Source organism: Buceros rhinoceros, unplaced genomic scaffold, assembly GCF_000710305.1.
Source record: "Buceros rhinoceros silvestris isolate BGI_N320 unplaced genomic scaffold, ASM71030v1 scaffold17000, whole genome shotgun sequence".
Taxonomy (NCBI): Eukaryota; Metazoa; Chordata; class Aves; order Bucerotiformes; family Bucerotidae; genus Buceros; species Buceros rhinoceros.
This window is the reverse complement of record NW_010389212.1, coordinates 28,906-29,482: the sequence shown is the minus strand read 5'-3', so window position 1 is coordinate 29,482 and position 577 is coordinate 28,906. Positions and strand designations below refer to the sequence as shown.

Genomic DNA, 577 nt, shown 5'->3' with positions numbered 1-577 from the left:
TATATATATATATATATATACAAGGCCTCAACATAACATTTTTTTACTGTAATATAAATCGAGGTGTGAAAAAGAATTTCTAACAAAAGACTTCTTAAGGCAGTTTCCTTGATCTTTCAAATCGCTAAACAGATTTAGTTCCATCTTGGATTGACTGCAGATTGTTAATTACTACATTCTACAAATTTCTTTTTTTAATTACAATAATTCTTCATATGAGAAAATAGATGAGGTATGGAACATGTTCAACTTGGCTGGATTAACTGAAGTACAGAATTTAGTTGATCGGCGATTACAAGTAAACAGGAAGAAAAAAGTGAAAATGCAGCGAGTTTGGATACAAAGCAAGTTCCAAAAACCATTGCTGCCATCTCTGAATAATCCTGAAGAAACCACTGAACGGCTTCCTTAAAGATAATTGTACCACGAACTCCAGAAACTGAAGCAAATTTGAGTATGTATATTTCCTATAAATCTTGCATTAGCCACTGAAAAGGAGAAATATATTGGATTGAAGACTGTTCCCTGATTTTTTTTTTTTTTTTTTTTTTTTTTTTTTTATGTTTAGCAGGTGAGA

The 577-nt window shown here is 30.8% G+C and overlaps 1 protein-coding gene across 1 annotated transcript in view; it reads left to right on the top strand.

Annotated features, from left to right (window-relative positions):
- The window catches only part of LOC104491153 (methyltransferase-like protein 2), a 5,309-nt gene extending 4,890 nt beyond the window's left edge, over window positions 1–419 (top strand). Inside the window, exon 5 of the mRNA XM_010133531.1 lies at window positions 228–419. Within this exon, the coding sequence (XP_010131833.1) occupies window positions 228–412 (185 nt within the window). The 3' untranslated portion in view covers window positions 413–419. The remainder of the gene's footprint in view (window positions 1–227) is intronic.
- Window positions 420–577: the final 158 nt, after the last annotated feature.